This window comes from Leptodactylus fuscus, chromosome 6 (genome assembly GCF_031893055.1).
Source record: "Leptodactylus fuscus isolate aLepFus1 chromosome 6, aLepFus1.hap2, whole genome shotgun sequence".
Lineage (NCBI taxonomy): Eukaryota > Metazoa > Chordata > Amphibia > Anura > Leptodactylidae > Leptodactylus > Leptodactylus fuscus.
The window spans coordinates 46,050,158-46,071,945 of record NC_134270.1 but is presented as its reverse complement, the minus strand read 5'-3'; the positions used below and the strand labels follow the sequence as shown (position 1 = coordinate 46,071,945).

Below are 21,788 nucleotides of genomic sequence, written 5' to 3'. Positions count from 1 at the left end.
TTTGAATTCCCAGTCAGACAATGGCACTATATACCAGTAGCAAGAAATGAGGGTATTTATAACCCCAATATATTCTTTGAATTCCCAGTCAGACAATGGCACTATATACCAGTAGCAAGAGATGAGGGTATTTATAACCCCAATATATTCTTTGAATTACCAGTCAGAAACTGGCACTATATGGCAGTAGCAAGAAATGAGGGTATTTGTAACCCCAATATATTCTTTGAATTCCCAGTCAGACAATGGCACTATATACCAGTAGCAAAAATTGTGGGTGCACGTAACCCCAATATATTCTTTGAATTCCCAGTGAGACAATGGCACTATATACCAGTAGCAAAAATTGTGGGTGCACGTAACCCCAATATATTCTTTGAATTCCCAGTCAGACAATGGCACTATATACCAGTAGCAAAAATTGTGGGTGCACGTAACCCCAATATATTCTTTGAATTACCAGTCAGAAACTGGCACTATATGGCAGTAGCAAGAAATGAGGGTATTTGTAACCCCAATATATTCTTTGAATTCCCAGTCAGAAACTGGCACTATATAGCAGTAGCAAGAAATGAGGGTATTTGTAACCCCAATATATTCTTTGAAATCCCAGTCAGACAATGGCACTATATACCAGTAGCAAAAATTGTGGGTGCACGTAACCCCAATATATTCTTTGAATTACCAGTCAGAAACTGGCACTATATGGCAGTAGCAAGAAATGAGGGTATTTGTAACCCCAATATATTCTTTGAATTCCCAGTCAGTCAATGGCACTATATACCAGTAGCAAAAATTGTGGGTGCACGTAACCCCAATATATTCTTTGAATTCCCAGTGAGACAATGGCACTATATACCAGTAGCAAAAATTGTGGGTGCACGTAACCCCAATATATTCTTTGAATTCCCAGTCAGACAATGGCACTATATACCAGTAGCAAGAAATGAGGGTATTTATAACCCAATATATTCTTTGAATTACCAGTCAGAAACTGGCACTATATGGCAGTAGCAAGAAATGAGGGTATTTGTAACCCCAATATATTCTTTGAATTCCCAGTCAGAAACTGGCACTATATAGCAGTAGCAAGAAATGAGGGTATTTGTAACCCCAATATATTCTTTGAATTCCCAGTCAGACAATGGCACTATATACCAGTAGCAAAAATTGTGGGTGCACGTAACCCCAATATATTCTTTGAATTACCAGTCAGAAACTGGCACTATATGGCAGTAACAAGAAATGAGGGTATTTGTAACCCCAATATATTCTTTGAATTCCCAGTCAGACAATGGCACTATATACCAGTAGCAAAAATTGTGGGTGCACGTAACCCCAATATATTCTTTGAATTACCAGTCAGAAACTGGCACTATATGGCAGTAGCAAGAAATGAGGGTATTTGTAACCCCAATATATTCTTTGAATTCCCAGTCAGACAATGGCACTATATACCAGTAGCAAGAAATGAGGGTATTTATAACCCCAATATATTCTTTGAATTCCCAGTCAGAAACTGGCACTATATGGCAGTAGCAAGAAATGAGGGTATTTTTAACCCCAATATATTCTTTGAATTCCCAGTCAGAAACTGGCACTATATAGCAGTAGCAAGAAATGAGGGTATTTGTAACCCCAATATATTCTTTGAATTCCCAGTCAGACAATGGCACTATATACCAGTAGCAAAAATTGTGGGTGCACGTAACCCCAATATATTCTTTGAATTACCAGTCAGAAACTGGCACTATATGGCAGTAGCAAGAAATGAGGGTATTTGTAACCCCAATATATTCTTTGAATTCCCAGTCAGACAATGGCACTATATACCAGTAGCAAGAAATGAGGGTATTTGTAACCCCAATATATTCTTTGAATTCCCAGTCAGACAATGGCACTATATACCAGTAGCAAGAAATGAGGGTATTTGTAACCCCAATATATTCTTTGAATTCCCAGTCAGACAATGGCACTATATACCAGTAGCAAAAATTGTGGGTGCACGTAACCCCAATATATTCTTTGAATTACCAGTCAGAAACTGGCACTATATGGCAGTAGCAAGAAATGAGGGTATTTGTAACCCCAATATATTCTTTGAATTCCCAGTCAGACAATGGCACTATATACCAGTAGCAAGAAATGAGGGTATTTGTAACCCCAATATATTCTTTGAATTCCCAGTCAGACAATGGCACTATATACCAGTAGCAAGAAATGAGGGTATTTGTAACCCCAATATATTCTTTGAATTCCCAGTCAGACAATGGCACTATATACCAGTAGCAAAAATTGTGGGTGCACGTAACCCCAATATATTCTTTGAATTACCAGTCAGAAACTGGCACTATATGGCAATAGCAAGAAATGAGGGTATTTGTAACCCCAATATATTCTTTGAATTCCCAGTCAGACAATGGCACTATATACCAGTAGCAAGAAATGAGGGTATTTGTAACCCCAATATATTCTTTGAATTCCCAGTCAGACAATGGCACTATATACCAGTAGCAAAAATTGTGGGTGCACGTAACCCCAATATATTCTTTGAATTACCAGTCAGAAACTGGCACTATATGGCAGTAGCAAGAAATGAGGGTATTTGTAACCCCAATATATTCTTTGAATTCCCAGTCAGACAATGGCACTATATACCAGTAGCAAGAAATGAGGGTATTTGTAACCCCAATATATTCTTTGAATTCCCAGTCAGACAATGGCACTATATACCAGTAGCAAGAAATGAGGGTATTTGTAACCCCAATATATTCTTTGAATTCCCAGTCAGACAATGGCACTATATACCAGTAGCAAAAATTGTGGGTGCACGTAACCCCAATATATTCTTTGAATTACCAGTCAGAAACTGGCACTATATGGCAGTAGCAAGAAATGAGGGTATTTGTAACCCCAATATATTCTTTGAATTCCCAGTCAGACAATGGCACTATATACCAGTAGCAAGAAATGAGGGTATTTGTAACCCCAATATATTCTTTGAATTCCCAGTCAGACAATTGCACTATATACCAGTAGCAAGAAATGAGGGTATTTGTAACCCCAATATATTCTTTGAATTCCCAGTCAGACAATGGCACTATATACCAGTACCAAAAATTGTGGGTGCACGTAACCCCAATATATTCTTTGAATTACCAGTCAGAAACTGGCACTATATGGCAGTAGCAAGAAATGAGGGTATTTGTAACCCCAATATATTCTTTGAATTCCCAGTCAGACAATGGCACTATATACCAGTAGCAAGAAATGAGGGTATTTATAACCCCAATATATTCTTTGAATTACCAGTCAGAAACTGGCACTATATGGCAGTAGCAAGAAATGAGGGTATTTGTAACCCCAATATATTCTTTGAATTCCCAGTCAGACAATGGCACTATATACCAGTAGCAAAAATTGTGGGTGCACGTAACCCCAATATATTCTTTGAATTCCCAGTGAGATAATGGCACTATATACCAGTAGCAAAAATTGTGGGTGCACGTAACCCCAATATATTCTTTGAATTCCCAGTCAGACAATGGCACTATATACCAGTAGCAAAAATAGTGGGTGTATATAGCCCCAATTCTATTGCTAGGGGACTTGCAGGGTATTTCTGAGGTGAAGGTGGGGGGGCACACCGTTGGAACGGGGATTTGGGGTGTATATATGGGGTATACGGGAATACACTGTCAGTGTGTTCCATTCAGGATCCTGGGAAAGCTGGGTTGCGGCGATTGAGCCCGTCAGTGCCACGTTACACTGACAAGCTTCTCCCTGGAATTGAAGTTATATGTAAGCCCAATATATTCTTTGAATTCCCAGTGAGACAATGGCACTATATGGCAGTAGCAAAAATAGTGGGTGTATATAGCCCCAATTCTATTGCTAGGGGACTTGCAGGGTATTTCTGGGGTGAAGGTGGGGGGGCACACCATTGGAACGGGTATCGGGGGTATATATCGGGTATACGGGAATACACTGTCAGTGTATTCCATTCAGGATCCGCGGAAAGCTGGGTTGCGGCGATTGAGCCCGTCAGTGCCACGTTACACTGACAAGCTTCTCCCTGGAATTTAGCTCTTATAAGAGCTGTTGGTTGTCTTCTCCTTCCTATCCTAGCCTGTCCCTGCCTACCCAGAATCTAACCCCTAGCTAACTGGACGGAAACCTCTGTCCCCGGTGAATTGCAAGCTCAGAATGACGCGAAGCTGAGCGTCGCTGTTCTTTTAAATTAGAGGTCACATGTTTTCGGCAGCCAATGGGTTTTGCCTACTTTTTTCAACGTCACCGGTGTCGTAGTTCCTGTCCCACCTACCCTGCGCTGTTATTGGAGCAAAAAAGGCGCCAGGGAAGGTGGGAGGGGAATCGAGTAATGGCGCACTTTACCACGCGGTGTTCGATTCGATTCGAACATGCCGAACAGCCTAATATCCGATCGAACATGAGTTCGATAGAACACTGTTCGCTCATCTCTAGTAATTAACAGTGTTTATTACGTTCCCTCATCTCTCCTGGCCCTCCAATCCTTCTACTCGTGGATCTGAAAAGACCCCAAAATATAATGATAGTGGTGTTTGTGGGGTTCGCAGGCCCATGGCCTTACTTACCGATCCTGGCTCCTGCTCACAGCCGTCTCCACAGAAGGGGAAGCACCGGCACCCGTGAGCATGAGCCAGGATCAGTAAGTAAATAGGGCCCGTTACCTGCTGGAGTTACTCCGGCAGATTAAGGCCTATTAATATAAAAAATCAGCAGTGGTAGCAGCTGCTGCCGGGCCCCCTAATGTCACAAGTCCTTTGGCAGCTGCTACCCCGATAGTTACGCCCCTGTATGTGACCTATCCCTTGAAAGTTGGATTTCTGCTAAGGAAATCCACAGGCATCCTTAGAGTCGATAAAACAGGATAATCCTTTGGGTTTCCATGTTGCACATGCTATTTATTCCTTGAGTTTATTTTTTTCTGCAGTATAAACTAAAATCCACCTTCATATTTTTCTGTAGCATCTCAATGAGGATGTAGAACATGAAATGGAGATTGCCCTGGGATTTAATTGAGGAATCCATGCCATAATCAGTGCTGAATCCAAATAGAGGAGGCTGAATGTATATTCCCCTTCTTCAGGACATTACATTGTAGCCAGCTACCTGCAAACTGTGAAGGTCCTCCCAATGGAGGTAACAAGCTACCCTGTTCAGTGCAGAGCAGGCTAGAACGGAGCAGGGAAACTAAGGACTCAGTACTCTAGTCTCTACTGAGGAGGTGAGAGGTGAATTCCCGGTATAGTAATTATCTCATTTGTAAACATGATGCATCTATATACAAGTATTTCAACTCACCTGAACTGGCCTCCATTTTTTAATATTTCTGCACCTGCACCATTCGCTCGGTCTCTGTCTAGGGCATGCATAGAGACGCTTTCTGATAAAAAAAAAAAAATTGAAGTAGACAGAGGTACAGCAAAGGGATCTAGTACAGCGCCACATCTGGTACCCATCACCAACTCCTCTTGGCTCTGGAAGAAGGAGATGCACACCAAGAGTCAACAACCTTGACTGACAGAGAGTCCTCTGGCCAGGAGGAGTAACTGTGGAGTCAGCACATATGGTGACAGCTCAGTGCGCACTCCATTATGCTCTTGCCCCCCATTCCTTTTCCCCACTTTTCACACATAGCTATGTGTGGCGGTACCGAGAAGTCCATTCATTATACTGTGTGTGGAGGCACCGATGGGAGCAATATGCTGTGTGGGGGCGCTGAGAGGGGGCATTATACTGTGTGTGGTGAAATTGAGCAGGGGCATTATACTGTGTGTGTGGGGGCGCTGAGAGGGGGCATTATGCTGATGTTAGGATTCAGATGCAAGGCCACAATAACAAGGTTGGTAAAGAACAGGCTTTAAGAGAGTAGCAGAAGAAACGGGCTGACAGCTGCAAGCAGTAGAATATGCTACCTACACGCAACACACCTCTGCAAGCCCAGACCATCCCCAGACGCATTCACCAGAGCTCCTCACAAGTACAAATGGACTTTAGGTGAATCTGGGGATAGGAATTGTCACCAAAGCAGAAAAGTCTACTACAAATGTTTCTGCAATGTAGCAGAAACCAAACACCAAATCCACATACTGGGACACAGACAGGGTCGGACTGGGATGTCTAGGGCCCACCAGTGGAATTGTTTCTAGGGGCCCACCGCCAGGACCCTGCAGATCAGCGGTACCGAGACAGGGTGGTTAAAGGTAATAACATGTTGGGAGCCATGCTACTCACGCACTATACCATGTGCACTACATATACCTACTGCTACAGCCTGTATGGCAAGTGAACAGCATGGCTCCTAGAAATGTTACCATTACCCGTAGCTGAAGTGTCCTGGAAAAGCTGATCTGCAGAGGTCCTGGCTGTTGTATCATCGCAGATGTAATATTGATGGCCTATCCTAAGGACAGACCATCAATATTAGAAAGATGGATACATCCTTTAAAGTGGTTGTCCAGGAATTGGAGCAACTCATGTGGTGGGCGGGAGGTGTAAAATAAAAAAAACAAATAAATAAAAAAAGAATACTCATCTGTCCCCGGCGCTCTGTTGTCCGCCGGTAGTGTCTATTCGGTCTCGTACTGGCACTACTTGCTGGGAGTCCTGCACCTCATGTGATCGCTGAGACCAATTAGGTACAGGAACTCCAGAAATGCGGCCATGAGACCGAACAGACACAGGCGGGGACAACAGGGTGCTGAGGACAGGTGAGAAGGCTCTTTTAAAAAATATATATATTTTTTTTTACACCTCCCTGGCGGCCACTACAGTGATCACTCCAGTTTATAGACAACCTGTTTTAAGGGGTTGTCTGGGCCAAATATTTTATGGCCACTTCACTGGTCCCCCATAATGTATGGGATACAATGATGGGGCCATTATACTGTGTGGGAGCAGTGATGGGGCTAACATTGTGCGGAAGGGGGATGGTAAAATGTGTGGGGCATATTAAAGGGGTTTCCAGGGTTAAACTTTTTTATGGCCTATACTCTGGATAGACCATAAATACCTCAAACCTCACATTGCAGAAACACAATGTCTTTGGCTACTACAGAAAAAAACAGCAAAGTGAATGAAATATAATCAAATTTACCTCATCCGCACACTGCAGGAAAAAAGATGTGGAACAGCCACAAACTCTAAAATGTGAGCGCTTCTAAAAACATGGCCGGTTACTTTCAGCTGCGCAATCGGGAGAAAGTGCGGTGAAAAAAACACTGTGGAAAAAATACATTGAGATTCTCTGCTATTTTTTTCCACAGCTATTTTTTTAGCTGCGTCTCACTGTTGGGCCTCATCCTTATTATCTCAATAGACTGAGCATCCTATTAATATTATAAATGTGAAAGTTTGTGGGTTTGTGAGTTTGGATGTTCGGATGTTTGTTCCTCAATCACGGAAAAACCGCTCCACCGATTCGGCTGAAATTTTCCAAAAACATAGTTAATACACCCGATTGCGCAATAGGCTACTTTTCGTCACAATAGCCCACATACGTTTGTGCCAGGACCCCCACAAAACCCAAACTCACATCACTATCTCTGCAATCTCACACACTTTGGACCATAGCAAGCCACAAAATTCATATTGCCCTCTACAGCCTCGCCCCTAACCCCACACAATCTCATATACATATACTTTACCACTTTACCCCTCACCTTAACGATACTCCAGGAGGCTCTCTTTAACGCTCCGGAGCAGCCATGTTTGCCGACCCCCACCACTCTGACAATCCGCGACACCGCCCACCCATATCAATACCCCTAGGCAGCCTAATAAATGCAAAAAAAAAGTTTAAAAAAGTAAAAAAAAATATATAAAACAAAATAAAAAGGATTAAAAATTCAAATCACCCCCTTTCCCTAGAACACATATAAAAGTAGTTAAAAACTGTGAAACACATACATGTTAGGTATCCCCACGTCTGAAATCGCCCGCTCTACAAAGCTATACAAATATTTTTCCTGTTCAGTAAACGCCGTAGTGGGAAAAATGGTCAAAAGTGCCAAACCGCCATTTTTTCACTGTTTTGATTCTGATAAAAATTTGAATAAAAAGTGATCAAAGCAATAACATTTCCCAAAAATGGTAGAACTACAAAGTACACCCGGTCCCGCAAAAAAAGACGCCCTATACATCCCCGTACACGCACGTATAAAAAAGTTACGGCTGTCGGAATATGGCGACTTTTCAAAAAATAATTTTTTAACACAGTTTTGGATTTTTTTAAGGGGTCAAAATGTAAATAAAACCATATAAATTTGGTATCCCCGGAATCGTAACGAAACACAGAATACAGGGGACATATCATTTTGGTTGCACAGTGAACGCCGTAAAACCAAAGCCCGTAAGAAAGTCGCAGAAATGCATTTTTTCTTCAAATCCACCCCATTCTGAATTTTTTCCCTGCTTCCCAGTACATTATATAGAATAATTAATGGTGGCATCATGAAGAAAAATTTGTCCCGCAAAAATTAAGACGTCAAAAACGAAAATCAAAAAATGCCATCGGCGGGAAAGGGTTAACTTCAAATACTTCTGTCCCAAAGACACTATGTAAAGTTTCTCACAACACCGTATAGCAGCTCAAATACAAATTAACTTCAACACAAAAGTCTCACGTATTCTCTGAATTACAGCAAAAACAAAATACAAACTTACATTTCATATCCCATACCTTATACACACTACGAAAACCTTACCCACGCCTGCATATACCCACTTCTACAATCACCGCAGACGAAGTCGCGGGTACCAGCTAGTTATACTATAAGGCTGAGGTCACACAATGTTTTCTGGTCAGGAATTTGGTTCTATTGGGTTAGAGTTCTATTGGGAGGCTTTTTTGGAGATTGATTTTGAGGTGGATTCCTGACCAAACAACTCCGTGTGAACTCAGCCTTAGGGCTCGTTCACATCTGCGCCTGGTCTCTGTTCTGCAGGTTTCCATTTCCTGCACAAAACAGAGGCAGGAGATGGAAACCTGCAGGACTCTTTCATACCCATTCATTTGAATGGGTGAGACACCCCCGGAGCCATCGGCAAAGGGGGACATGACTTTGGGATGGGGGAACCAATAACTCCTGCAGTTTCTTCTTTGTGCAGTAGTTGTGTAGATTTATACAGAATGGTTCAGCTTTAACGGTATATCTGTGTATATTCAGCTTTAGGAGTATGTAGTGCTTAGTGTGTCACTGTAGGGAGGGAGGAGTTTAGGAATAGATGTCACTTCCTGTCTCATCCACCTTCATCCTCTTTCTCATCACAAGACCTGGATGAAGCATTTCCCTCCCGCCCGCCCTCTATTAATCACTATTTTACAATTGTTTTTTTTTTTGTTTTTTTTTTTTTTACATTTTCCTGTATAATGTATTATTGTATCATTTCTTTGTTACTGTCATTGTGTATCTGGCTCTATATATACAATTCTGAGATGAGTTTCGCAAATTATTGTTGGCATTATCCTTCTAAGCCCAAGGGAAGGGCAGTCCTCCAGCCATGGTTCCCTAGAGGTTTCCTCCACAGGGGGTTTTTCCTCTCCTGAGTGCTGTAGGATGACTCTTCGTGAGTCGGGGGTTTGTCGTGTTTGGTCCATATTTTTGTCATTTGCCTGAACGTTTAGTTTTGGAGTTAATTGTTCATGGCATTGGCAATGAGTGTGGAAGTAAATTAATTCAATAAGTATTAAAAAAATAATAATAATAATAATAATAAAAAAATTAAAAAAAATGAAATAAAGATAGTCAAGTAGAATGTGATAAAGTGTTACTTGTCACATGGACAACTGGTAAACTGTCACAGCTTTACTTTTGCGGTTGAGGAGTCAGGTGGAAGTTGCAGGCAAGTTATTGTGGATTTATTTTAACTAATAGAGGAGGTTAAACCTCATGGTGGTGAACAGGCTGAGCTTTAGAAATGGCCAGCCTGAAGGATGTCGTAATAGTAACGTCATCCAGAGGCCGGCACAGTGGTTAAGCACAGGGTCGTTGGTGCCCTTAAAGTGTACTGGCTCTGCTAGAATTGCAAGCCGGAGCGTGCTGCCCCCCTTTATTTATTTATTGCTGTCTGGCCGGGTGCTGTATGTCAGACAGCTGGGGATCTCACAGTATTCGTGAATCCCAATGGTCTAGCACTTCACCTGACTCCTTCTGTCATTATTTTACTTCTGTGAGTTTAATAAAGCTGTGGCCATTTTGACACCCAAAATAAAGTGTTTTGTGCATTTATTCCAAAGTCAATACTTACTGTAGTTTGGGTGGTTTTAGGAAGGAGTGAGGGACATCCCATATCCAAAAGTCAAGAAAGATGTCCGGCGGTGAGCGTTTTATGCTCTCCGCCATTAAACCGATTTTTTAAAATCGGACACAGAGTCGAACACGCAGTACTCTGTGTCCAATTTAAAAAAAAAAAAACGGTTTTGCGGCGGAGAGCATAAAACACACACCGCCGCACCCGGTCTGACAGCTTTCTGTCTTCTACATGCAGAAGACGGAAAGCTGAGAACGGACTGCCGAACGCTAGTGTGAACCTAGCGTCAGGCTAAAGCCCCATGTAGCAAGACAAAGCAAAAAGCGCTGCGGGAAAAACCCCGGCGGCAACACATCAGTTTTTCCTGCAGTGCTTATTGCAGAAACTCCGCAGAGGTTTCCTCTGAGGACTTTGTTTCCTTTAGGGTAAGTTCACGCGGGGATTTTTGGTCAGGATTTTGAGGCCGTATCTGCCTCAAAATCCTGACCAAAAAGACGGCTCCCATTGAAATCAATGGGAGCCGGTCAGTTCTTTTTTTTCCGGGAGCCGGTTTGTTCCAGCTCCCAGAAAAAGAAGCGAGGTGCTCATTCTTCAGGTCGTTTCACCTCGCGATTCAGCCTGAAGACACTCCCTCCATCCCATCATTTATTGGGCCTAATCTGGATCAGAGTGCGTGACTGGAGGCTGGTGCAGTGCACCGGCATTCAGTCGCGGCTACCCGATTTTTGGTCCGGAACCTGAGGTGGCCTCCGCCTCAGGTTCCGGACCAAAAAACCCGTGTGAACTTAGCCTTATACCTATAGGGAAACTGCAGGTGTTTCTGTAGATATAAGTGACATGCTGCAATTTCCAAAACCGCAACAGTTTTGGAAATTGCAGTGTGTCCGCTGTGTGTGTTTTTCTGCAATGTGTGGATGGGATTGCACTCACTGCGTTCAGTAATGCATTCGGGGAGTCCGCATGGGGACCCTCCCAAACAGACTACCGAACGCATTAGCAAGCGGTGTGCAGTGAAAGCACACACAGACTATAATGGGGTCCATGTGCTTTCCGTGCGGTGTCCGCATAGAACATGCGGACAGAAAAGTACTTTACAATCTACTTTCCTGTCCACATGACTCATGCGGACACCGCGTGGAAAGCACACGGACCCTATTATAGTCTATGGGGTCGCGTACTTTCACTGCACACCGCTTGCTAATGCGTTTGGTAATCCGTTCGGGGGGAAGGGGGAGGGGGTTCCCATGCAGACTCCCCAAACAGATCACCGAACGCAGATGTGAACCAGGCCTTATACATATACCATATATACTCACACATATACAATACAATATACACATACAATACTATAGCACATATACATTTATATACATTCATATACCATATAAGTCATATATATACTTGTATGAATACTATATATACACACACACACACACATATATATACATACACATTATTATAGCATAGTGTATATACTCACACATACCTGTATACAAACATACAGTACTCACACAATATACAGGACACCTACTTTACACAAATGTACATATATACATATTAAACATACAGATTTTTAAAAAAAGAGTTTACTCACCTATTCCAGCAGTAGTGAACTCAGCAGACGGCTCCCTGTCTTCCCCACACGCTGGCTGCGATGTAACAGGACTCCGTGTGAGGAGGAGGAGGGGAGAGGGGGAGAGAGGAAGTGCGTGCAGGGGAAACCTCACAGGAGAGCAGCACAGCAGCTGCAGGTAAGTGAAGGGAGCGACCGTTAGCTGATGCTGAAGAAAGACACGTTGTTCTCCGATGTGTACTTCTTCAGCATCAGCTAATGGGGGCCCCTGTGTGTGGAGGCAGATGCATTGGCCAGGTGCCCGGTTGGGGCCCCTGGCCATCCCGATCGGGCCCCGACCAATGCATCTGCATTGGTAAAAATCAAAACTTTAAGTCAGGGCTCGGGGGCCCACCGGGGGATTCCCCGGTACACCGGTGGGCCAGTCCGAGCCTGGACACAGAACATGGACGGGTCGTCCAATCACAAGTCAAAACCAAACAGGAACGCCAGAACCAAATCGTCAGACAGGGGGGAATCCAAAAACATAACCAGAGGTCAGTATAGAGGTTACTAAAAAAAATCAGGACCAAACGGAACTAAGGGATAGTTCACACATGAATAGGGTGTGGCAGAATTTGGCCCGGAAAAAAAAAAGCTTCAGGAATTAGGAAGTGTTTTTTGACATTGAAGCGGTTTTTGGATCGGTTTTTGGTAAAAACCGCCTCAAAAACCACCAGGCGTTTTTTCCCGCCAGCACAATGAATGGACCTGAAAAAAACGCGACACTTTTTTTGGCGCGTTTTTTGCCATAAACCGCTCCACAAACCGCGACGTGGTTTTTCACCTCCCATTCACTTGTATTGATTTCCTGATACGGAATCCGCCTCAAGAAAGGGCAGCTCTCTTCTTTTTTCCGCTAGCGGGAACAAACCGCTAGCGAAAAAAGACTGCTAGCAGTCTACATAGACCACCATTGTGAGGGGGCAGATTTTGAGGAGGATTCTGTGCCAACATCCGCCCCCTCTTGCCCTGAACGGGGCCTAATAGTCCACACATGAGTCAGGAGGGCGAGGCCTTTTATAGGCCTACTCTGCTGCTGTCTGGACCAAGCCAGGAAGCCTCTGGAACTGCAAAAGCTTTCCTGGTTGTCCAGGTAACATTAAAGGTGCAGCAGCCGGATAGAGAATCCTGACAGCTGTGTACGGGGGCACTGACGGGAGCCATCATACTGTATGTGGGGGCAATGTGGAGGCTATTATACTGTATATGGAGTCACTGATGGGAGCTTCAGGGTGCATTCACACGGTGTAACGTGCCGCGTGATGTGGCACGTGTACGCCGCGGGACCCTTTGCGTGCCGTACACGCTCCCATTGATTTCAATGGGAGCGGGGATCGTATGCGCCGCGCTAGTTTGCGGACGTGCATTTATTCACTATGTATGGGGGCACTGTGGGGGCCATTATACTGTATCTGAAGACACTGGTGGGAGATTTATTCGATGTGTGGGGCACTGAGGGACCACTATACTGTTTGTGACATTGATGGGAAGAATAGTACTGCATGCTATGCTATTCTTTCCTTCAAATCTGACATAACTGCTGATGGAGGTTCAAAATGGAGCTTTATTTAGATACTATTTATAACTAATTAAAACTTGGCGGGTAAGGACACTGATAAAATGATGTGAAAAACCTGGGTGGCGCACTCCTCAAATTCAAATCACAGATGCACATAGAAATGTTTGTTTATTGGAATTGACAATACTTTATGGGGTTTTGTGGTTAGACACGTACCCCTTCGTCAGGTCTCCAAAAGACTTAGGCGCCTAGTGTGCTGAGAAGAACCAACACATATCCTAAGTTTGTGTGTATCAATTAATACTTTGGTGTATTTAGCAGGAACTGGAGCAGCATCTTGAGTTGCTCTACACTCCAACTCATAGAAAGATAACATGACATATATGTGGCCGAATGAAGCTCTTGGCAATGGTTGTCGTAGCAATAAAACTATTTTAACAATTGTTACAATTTTGTATCACATAAAACCAAAATGTGTCATTTATCAGATCTTGTGTTACCTCAAACACAAATACACAAATACAAGGGCTTATAAGTTTTTAATAAAAGTAAGGATATTATCCATAGCTAGTTTTCCAGACACCACATCAGGTTGATCAAAGAAATTAAAAATTCCATGGAAGCCATCTTTAACATGATACCATGTGACCGGGACACCATTGTCCTCCAGCCGTTTCTTGTAGAGTATCCCTTCATCACGGAGAACATCAAACTCACATGTCAGTATGTAGGCCTTTGGTAGTTGTTGGAACACATCATCATCAGAAAACAATGGAGAACATGGAAAATCAAAAGCTTTCGGAATTTTCTCATAAACATCTTTATTAAAGGGCGCCATGATGTGTGGTTTGCAGCCTTTGACCTTAAACTCCTCAGAATTCAACCATTTGCTTAATTTTTGTCTTATAGCAGGAGGAACATGGCTGCCCTTTAAAAGTTCTTTTGATAAAGAAAGATCACCACATAAGTATGTCAAATAGAAGTATACCACATATTCCTGGGATAACAAAGGGGCCACCTTGTTTTGTTGATATGAGGGTAGATGTAAGTCAGCCATCTGGACACATGGATATATCATCACCTGGGCAAGGGGCTTTGGGATATCGGATCTACCCACAAGGGCCTGACAAACCGCAGCAGTGAGATTACCCCCAGCACTGTCTCCACATATAATAACAGAAGAAGGATCGACTCCATGTTCTTGTGCCGTCTTCAGAAAGTGAACCGTAGCCGTGAGACAGTCATCAAAGGCAGCAGGGTATAAGTGTTTCGGTGCCAGACGGTAACTAAAATTAAGAATTATAAATTTACCACTTTACCAATTTAACCACAAGTTTCTAATGATGTAAGAAACAATGGTCATTATCTGGGTGTCCATTTGCAGTGTCCCGTCCCCAACCTAGTATTATATGCCCAGCAGTGTCCTCCCCCACAGTATTATATGCTCCCAACAACCCCCTCCGCTCTGGTGCTATTATTATACCCTATGGTCTCCTCAGACCCCAGAGTATAGTAATAGTCAGAGGCCCAGAGAAGGTGAATAAAAATAACAAACACTAATACTCACCTTGCCTCACCTTTCCTGGCCATCCTGTCTCCAGTCTCCAGCTGTCTTCAGAATCTTCGGCCATCTTTCCGAAATCACGTTGCCTCGCCCCATGTGACCGCTGAAGCCTAATCACAGGCCTCAGTCACGAGACGGAAGATCACCAGAGAGGTGAGTATATCTATTTATTATTTTAAGTCCCCTCCCCTGGGCTAGTATGTATAGCAGTCAGGAAACCAGACTTCCCCCTGATCATTACGACCCTGCTGCAACCTGAATCCATTAAAATTACTTATTAATTACACTAATTTATAATGAAATGTTAGCGGAATTACGGCCCCTTACCCAACTGATACAACCACGGCTCCAGAATTCTTCGTTAGGTGACGGCAGGTAATGTCATACATGTCTAAACCCAAATGAACAAGAAATTAATTATTTTCATTTAATTTTTAATTAATTAATATCTGCATATTGATTATCACAAAAATTCATATAATAATATGACTACCAGCATGTAAATTCAATGTATGTCTTTCAATAAGATTACTTCACATTTCAGGGAGAATACATCAACCTTAAAGCTTTGCTAGTTTTCTGGCATAAAATAGTTGCAGGCTTTGAGGCCCTAAGCAACTCCTATTTTGCACCCCAGACCCCAGAGTATAATAATTGTTCATGGGTGTCCACAACGGGACATGTGTGCAGGGGCCACTATGGGACATCATACTGTGTGTAGGGTCCACTATGGGCATAATATTGTGTGTAGGGGCCACTATGGGGCATAATACTGTGTGCAAGAGCTAGTATGGTGCATAATACTCTGTGCAGGGGTCACTATGGAGTATAATATCTAATATATCCAATGATCTCCTGATGGCTAAATCCAATGGTGACTTCTCTCTTCTTATTCTTCTGGACCTCTCTGCAGCTTTTGACACTGTTGACCATCAACTCCTCCTCACTATGCTCCGCTCAGTTGGCCTCAACGACACTGCGCTCTTCTGGTTCTCCTCTTATCTCTCAGACCGCACTTTCAGTGTATCATTTGCGGGCTCTGTTTCCTCCCCTCTTTCCCTTGCTGTTGGGGTTCCTCAGGGCTCAGTCCTAGGCCCCCTCCTCTTTTCTCTCTACACAGCCCCCATTGGACAAACCATCGCCAGATTTGGCTTCAGGTACCATCTTTATGCTGATGACACCCAATTATACACATCTTCCCGGGACATCACCCCTGCACTCATACAGAACACCAGCAACTGTCTCTCTGCTGTCTCAAATATCATGTCCTCACTCTATCTGAGACTAAATCTCTCCAAGACTGAACTACTACTGTTTCCACCATCTAATACAGGGGTGGGCAATTAATTTTCCCATGGGGCCACATGAGAAATTGTAACGGTTCTAGAGGGCCATGCGCACAGCGGCAAATTTAGCTCCACCCACTTATCCGCTGACTCCGCCCATTCTCAATAATTTTTCCAGGTGCCCCACAAAGTAAAATCCTCCTACAGTCACCCTAACATTATACACCCCCCTATTATAACATTTCCCTCCAAATGTCCCACAATATTAAGTTCCTCTCCTGGTGCCCCAGTATAAACTAGCAGAAACTAGAGGGGACATTAAACTGGGGCAGCTGGAGGGGGACATTAAACTGGTGGCAACTAGAGGCAGACATGTCCCCCCCCCCCCATGGTTTAATATCCGCCTCCAGCTGCCTCAGTTTAATGTCACCGTCCATCTGCCCCCTAGTTTAATGTCCCCCCTCCATGTGCATTCAGTTTAACTGCACCCCTACATCTGCCCCTAGTTCCCCCTTCTTGCTCACACACGCTGTCTCTTCTCTCTTTATCATCCAGCAGCTCCCATTGCCAGCAGCTTGCAGAAAGCACATAGTCCCATGTGGCTCCGCCCACTAATGAATCATAGCCTATCCTGGTGATAGGCTGTGATGACATCATCACAGGTCCTTGAAAAAAATACAACTAGCTATGCGGGCCGGATAGAAGCAGTCAGAGGGCTGGATGTGGCCCCCGGGCCGCACATTGCCCAGGTCTGATCTAATAGATCTGTCCCTGATATATCCATTGCAGTCTCAGGCCTTACTATAACTCCTAGGCAGCAGGCCCGCTGCCTCGGGGGCATGTTTGACGCAGACCTTTCCTTCACCCCTCATATTGAATCACTCGCACGTTCATGTCACCTCCACCTCAAAAACATCTCCAGAATACGCCCTTTCCTTACCAGAGATACACTAAAGACACTTATTGTCTCTATGCTGTTACAGCAGGGGTATTGCTGAAGTAATGATTCTTGTTCATATTGTATCATTCATGTTTGATTGTTTGACTTTCATACAGTGTGTTTCATATCTTGTGCAATGCTGGTGCATAGACATTGATATTGTGTGCAGGGCTCTTTAAGTAGTTTTCTCCCATAATTCTCTGTTTCTGTTACTCCTCCCTTCTTGTTGCATCATCTTCCTGGTCAGTGTTATTCAGTCTGTTACCACTGAGCAACCATCTTGCATAGCTGAGAAAGGAATTGTGTTTTGACCGTATGGCATATCATCTCTCAAGGTAAAGACAAATAAACTACCTGAAGCAACTCCATTGCATCTCTCCACATGCAACCTGGGAACGCTGGGAATGAAATGTCAGCGCGTTCTGCTATCTGCCATTAGCTTACACACGGGAATTACAATCTCACATCTTCAGAGATTTCTCTAACATGCAACTGTGACAGAATAGTCTCCCTGATTCATTCTCGCCTTGACTACTGTAACTCCTTACTTATCGGTCTTCCCCTCACTAAACTCTCCCCTCTACAATCTATTCTGAATGCAGCGGCCAGGCTCATCTATCAGTCTAGACGCTACAGCGATGCCTCTGGTCTGTGCGGATCACTACACTGGCTGCCTATTCATTATAGAATAAAATATAAAGTTATCCCCCTCATCCACAAGGCTCTCCATAATGCCGCACCTCCATACATTTCCTCCCTCATCTCTGTCTACCGCCCAACCCGTGTTCTCCGTTCACTCAATGACCTAACACTTACATCCTCTATTATCAGAACCTCCCACGCTCGTATACAAGACTTCTCCCGAGCTGCACCACTTCTCTGGAATGCTCTACCCCGGACAATCAGATTTACTCCCAATTTCTACAGTTTCAAACACAAACTAAAGACGCATCTTTTCAGACAAGCCTATCACAATGTCTAACGTAAACCCTTAACCCTCCTCTGTCCCCGTTCCCACATTACCCCACATGATATGATGTCATCTCATGCTAACTTTATAGGTCCAAGCTCCATCCACATGGTAAAGGACATGACTGTCGACGGCTCATAAAGTCTTATGTTTATGCAATGACAGTCACCTCTATTACAAAAGGGTCTGACCTCTGCATAAGCAATACTGCCCCTGCTACCTCTTGTGTCACCCCCTCTACCTCATAGATTGTAAGCTCTTGCGAGCAGGGCCCTCAGTCCCATTGTGTGAAATGATTTTCTTTGTAATGTATCTTTTTGTCTGTATTTGAACTCTACAAATTGTACAGCACTGTGGAATATGTTGGCGCTATATAAATAAAATTTATTTTTATTATTATTATTATTATTATTATTATTATAATATTGTGTACAGGGGCCACTATGGGGCATAATAGTGTGTGCAGGAGGAAGTCGGTCGGCCGGGGACTTCAGCGTCGCTTGGGGTGGGCACCATGTCAAGAGTTCACCACAGGGCCCCGCCATTCCTAGTTACGCCACTGTGTATAACCACCATGCTTTATGTGCAACACTGATCCAAGTAAAGTGAGATGCATTGTATCACATACTACCAGCTCACTATCTCTGGACTTTCATCTTTGGGGCGTTCCCTTTACCATTACATGGCACAACCAGACATCTACCCCCAACCCATTTCACTGTTATGACCATTGGTATTGAGCAGCATGTCTTTCATCTGAGGCCTTACCCATTTGTTTCATTGGCCCAACCCACGGTCACTACACATCTAATATATATTAGGGCCACACAACTGTCTTTTCATATATTAGTATTTGTTGGGAATAAAATCAAGTAAGGATCAGATTTTGATTTTCTTACCAATGTCTCCATAGACAAATCCTCCTCCATGAAAGAACATGATTCCTTTTCTGCCACCTACAGAAGGTGATCGGGGCTGGTAGACTCTCACCGGAACTCCTTCAAATGTTAAGTCTTTCGTGAAGATCTCAGAATCGTCCTTTGGCTTTGGTTTGGATATTTTTTGTATAAAATTAAAAATCCCTGTAGCATTCACTATTCCAAATTTATCAAGAATCTCACCCTATAGTCCAAGTAAAGAAACAATAAAATTTAACAAAAATGACATCAAAGGGGTTTTCTGGGAGTTAAAAGGATTATATCATTAGAATCTTTTTTTTTAACTAAGACCATATCAGAATAGTCTTAAGAAAGACTATTCTTCTCCTACCTTTATTCTTCTGATTCACGCCGCCATTCCGGTGTTACTTTGTTTTTTCGCCATATGCAAATGAGTTTTCAGAAAGTACAGGGGGCGTTACTCTTGCTCAAAAAGCAAAGGGGGCGTCCAAAGACTCTCCAGCGACGCCTCCATCTTCTTCTTCAAACCACCTCTTCCCTGCGTCTTCAGCTGAAAGAGCCAACTGCATATGTCAGTTGGCCATTTTCCTGTGGCCTCTTACACGAGCATCCATTCGGCCACAGTGAAATGGCTGACGGACATGCACAGTCGGCTGTTTCAGCTGAAGACGCGGCCAATGTTGCGGCGAAGAGGAGGTCGGGAGAAGAAGATGGAGGTGTTGATGGAGAGTCTTCAAACAGCACATGGGATGCCCCCTGTGCTTTTTGAGCAAAGGGAAATGCCACCTGTGCTTTCTGAAGACTCATTTGCATCCGGTGAAAAACCCAAAATAACACCGGAACGGCGGCATGTATCAGAAGAATAAAGGTAGGAGAAGAATAGCCTTTCTTAAGTTCAAAAAGGGATAGGTCTTCAATATCAGATTGGCATGGTCTGACATCCACAGTTCAGCTTTGACATGTGCAACACATATCATGGGCAAAGTCACTGCGTAGCCCTCAGGGAGAAACAATTTAGAATTTTTTCTCTTGCTAATGTAAATATTGGAAAAGTGATTGGAGAAGTGCCAGGTGACTAGTGAGTGACACATTAAACAGCATTGTGCGGAGTTGTAGCTAGACTTTTACTCACCTACTGTAAAAGTTCAGTTTTCTACCCCAGTCCCATAAGATACATATTGATCTTGGCTAAAAGCATCACAGTACCATCTATTTAGACTTTAGACTATATTAGACTTATTAATGGCACAGTAACTAATTAAAGAGACACTTGCCTTCGACATTAAAGGGATTCTACCATTAAAAAACTTTTTTTCTGTGGCTAACACGTTGGAATAGCTTTTAGAAAGGCTATTCATCTCCTACCTTTAGATGGGATCTCCGCCGCGCCGTTCCTTAGTAATATCGTTTTTTTATGGGTATGTAAATTAGTTCTCTGACAGCGATGGGGGCGGGCCCCAGCGCTGAAAATCCGATGAGGGCGTCCCCACCGCTGCCCGAGAACAGGATCCCACGCTGCCTCTGTCTTCTGCTGGATCCTCCCCTTCTTTCTTCAGCAGCGTCCCTCTGTCGGCTCTTACACTAGTAGAGCCGACTGCGCATGTGCGGCCTAGTTCCGAGGCCGCAATTGCGAGTATGCGCAGTCGGCTCTACTAGTGTAAGAGCCGACAGAGGGACGCTACTGAAGAAAGAAGGGGAGGATCCAGCAGAAGACAGAGGCGGCGCAGGATCCTGTTCTCGGGCAGTGGTGGAGACGCCCTCATCGCATTTTCAGCAGTGGGGCCCGCCCCCATCGCTGCTAGAGAACGGCGTGACGGAGATCCCATCTAAAGGTAGGAGATGAATAGCCTTTCTAAAGGCTATTCTGACGTGTTACCTAGAAAAAAGGTTTTTAATGGTAGAATCCCTTTAAGGTACTACATGACCATGAACTTTACACCTGATTTGTAATAATTAATTTCCATCTACTAAAGTTTATCAGGTTATTGTGACAAAATCACATAAAAAATGTGCCAAACAATAAAGTGCAGGGCACCCTGAAAGCTGCATGCTATGGAGCCACAGTGTGCAAACGGAATGGTGTGAAATCCCATTAGCTACAGTATAACATTTGGTTGCGAGAACAAAACCTCTGCATGTAAACACAGTCAAAACCAGCATTCTGAGATCTGTAATATAACAAGGCGAAGTAGAAACACAAATGAAAAAAACAAATCAGAACATGAACTCACCAAGATGAACACACCAGTGGAAAATACATTAACTCTCTTTAGTAATGTAGGATTTGCAATCCCCGGTGGGATCTTGGTTTTGGAAGATTCATACCAAACTGCTCCCAAAAATATTATCAGGCACAGAAGAAGTAAAATAGTGATGACTCCCAGCGGAGCAGATAATACTCCCAGCATTCTTACAGCTTATCTTGTATGTTTGGCGACTGGAAAACTTTGTACTTCCTGGATCCTCCGAATAGTATGGGAAGGTTGAACGTTACGAGTTGTGTGGAGGAGGCCCATCCTCCGGAGTCAGTGATCTAGTCTAGTGTACAGCAGCTAGGACAGAGATGATACATGAAGAAATCGGAAATCTAACCTAATCTATTTTGAATTACGGAAACTGTTTTTCACATATTTTAATATACATTTAGAAAAAAAAATATTTTAATTGTTAAATAGCTTTACGTGACCCTCAAGTCCAAA

The 21,788-nt window shown here is 43.5% G+C and overlaps 2 protein-coding genes across 2 annotated transcripts in view; both read right to left on the bottom strand.

Moving 5' to 3' along the window:
* Nucleotides 1-11,941, bottom strand: part of LOC142210586 (arylacetamide deacetylase-like 4) — a 54,827-nt gene extending 42,886 nt beyond the window's left edge. Inside the window, exon 1 of the mRNA XM_075279857.1 lies at nucleotides 11,891-11,941. The gene's annotated coding sequence lies outside the window, so the exon portion shown is untranslated. The remainder of the gene's footprint in view (nucleotides 1-11,890) is intronic.
* A 2,018-nt stretch (nucleotides 11,942-13,959) lies between these two features.
* On the bottom strand, nucleotides 13,960-21,497 carry LOC142210589 (arylacetamide deacetylase-like 4). The gene is made up of 4 exons (XM_075279859.1): nucleotides 21,321-21,497; nucleotides 19,090-19,312; nucleotides 15,322-15,385; nucleotides 13,960-14,716 (listed from the first exon to the last, which is right to left on the bottom strand). Exons 1-4 carry the CDS (start codon nucleotides 21,495-21,497, stop codon nucleotides 13,960-13,962), a joined length of 1,221 nt encoding a protein of 406 aa, XP_075135960.1.
* Between the last annotated feature and the right edge of the window lie 291 nt (nucleotides 21,498-21,788).